A 1,617-nucleotide genomic window follows, 5' to 3' on the forward strand; every position below is an offset into this window, starting at 1 on the left:
GGTGGTTCTCCTACCACTGTCTCCCAGCTGAAGGGACTAAAGTTGCACACCTCCATGCCTAGCCCAAGATCCCTTTAAAAATATCACTACATCAAAGCAATTTTTTTGTTTGTTTTTCGAGGTAAAGTTTCACCGTAGTCCAGGATGACATGGAATTCACTATAGAGTCTCAGGGTGGCCTCAAGCTTGTGGTAATCCTCCTATGTCTACCTCCTGAGTACTGGGATGAAAGGCATGCACCACCATGCCCAGCTTCACAGCAATTCTTAATGCATGTACCTTTCATTCATGGAGTAATGGGTATAGAATTTAATTTCACCTATTTTTGAGCACTCCAGTATTTCAACACACGGACATCTCTGCTGAGCAGGATAAAGCTGCTGAGAACAGCATAACCAAGTTCTAGAAAACCTTTAATAATAAAGGTGGTTGAATCTTGAGTCACTGTGTAACCTGTGTAGAAAGAGAAAATGAAATCGACCCAATAAGAGAAAAGGAAACAAGTCATGAGAATGAGAGTGCTCTGTGTGGCTCTGATTTCTGGGCTGGAATTGTTCAAACACTTGGAGCTGCTATGAAGGTAGGAGACACGCTTGTGATGTTTATACAGATGGAGAACCATGGACACACTGCTCCAGCCCATGAGACTTTGGAAGATGACATCACGGAGAGCCATGAGAGAGAGGAACAGCCATTTCACTATTTGTCTAGATGGTAACATAATGCAGTACTCACTCAGCTTACCAACCACAGATCTGTTCATGCTTCTAACTAATGTGATATAACACAGTAAGTTGGAGCTTATCAAAGAATTTAACATCCAGAAGAGGGGGAGATAGAGAAGAACCTGCCCTGCAGTCTGTGGTTTGAATTTTCTCCACAGTTTGATCCTGGGATTGATGGTGACAGCCTGGATCATGATGAGGAGAGAGGTGGTGCAGATGGAGAGTCCTCGAGCCATCCTTCCCAGAAAAAGCACAACTTTACACCCAGCATCACCTAGGAATATCTTGAAATAAAAAAGTATGGCTCTGTTTCTGATAACCGTGCAACAAATAATGAGCGTATTTGAAAGTGCCAAGTGACTGAGGATAAGGTCTATGGGTTTTTTCTCAGTCTGTCTGAGAATACTACACACATATCTCACAAATACCAGGATATTCCCTACAATTCCAGGTACAGTAAGAAAGAGGCAGATGGTGATCTGGACATGGTCGTTCCAAAGCATCTTCTGACTTCATGCAGATCTAGGAAAAAAAAAAAAAAAAAACATTAAGAGAAACTTAAGTCAGATTGTCTCTGTTTACTCAAGTGAAAATAATAAATGCATAGACTCCAACCAAAGGGCATCTAGCTAATGATGTCTTTTGTGTTTTAAGGACTCTTAAGTCTTATCTTTTTTGTCTTAGAAGTGCCCCAGCCTTATAAGTCAAAACTTGTTAAACTATTATGAGGATGCATGTTCACTGTACAAACATCACTGTTTTTGTTTGTTTGTCTGTTTCTTCTCCCTTGTTGGAAAATGAGCTTTAGAGCCTTAAGCACTGAACTGTCTCTGGCCTGAAAATAATCCTTTTTCTGTTTGTTTGTTTTTTTGAGGTAGGGACTCACTCTAAC

At 40.8% G+C, this 1,617-nt stretch overlaps 1 protein-coding gene across 1 annotated transcript; it reads right to left on the reverse strand.

Moving 5' to 3' along the window:
* Positions 1-319: 319 nt before the first annotated feature.
* On the reverse strand, positions 320-1,228 carry LOC101614172 (putative vomeronasal receptor-like protein 4). The gene has a single exon (XM_004670891.1). It carries the CDS (start codon positions 1,226-1,228, stop codon positions 320-322), a length of 909 nt encoding a protein of 302 aa, XP_004670948.1.
* Positions 1,229-1,617: the final 389 nt, after the last annotated feature.

This window comes from Jaculus jaculus, chromosome 13 (genome assembly GCF_020740685.1).
Source record: "Jaculus jaculus isolate mJacJac1 chromosome 13, mJacJac1.mat.Y.cur, whole genome shotgun sequence".
NCBI classification, from domain to species: Eukaryota; Metazoa; Chordata; class Mammalia; order Rodentia; family Dipodidae; genus Jaculus; species Jaculus jaculus.

Coding starts and splice junctions, on each gene's coding strand:
- LOC101614172 (XM_004670891.1), bottom strand. CDS start 1,228: ATGCTTTGGAACGACCATGTCCAGATCACCATCTGCCTCTTTCTTACT.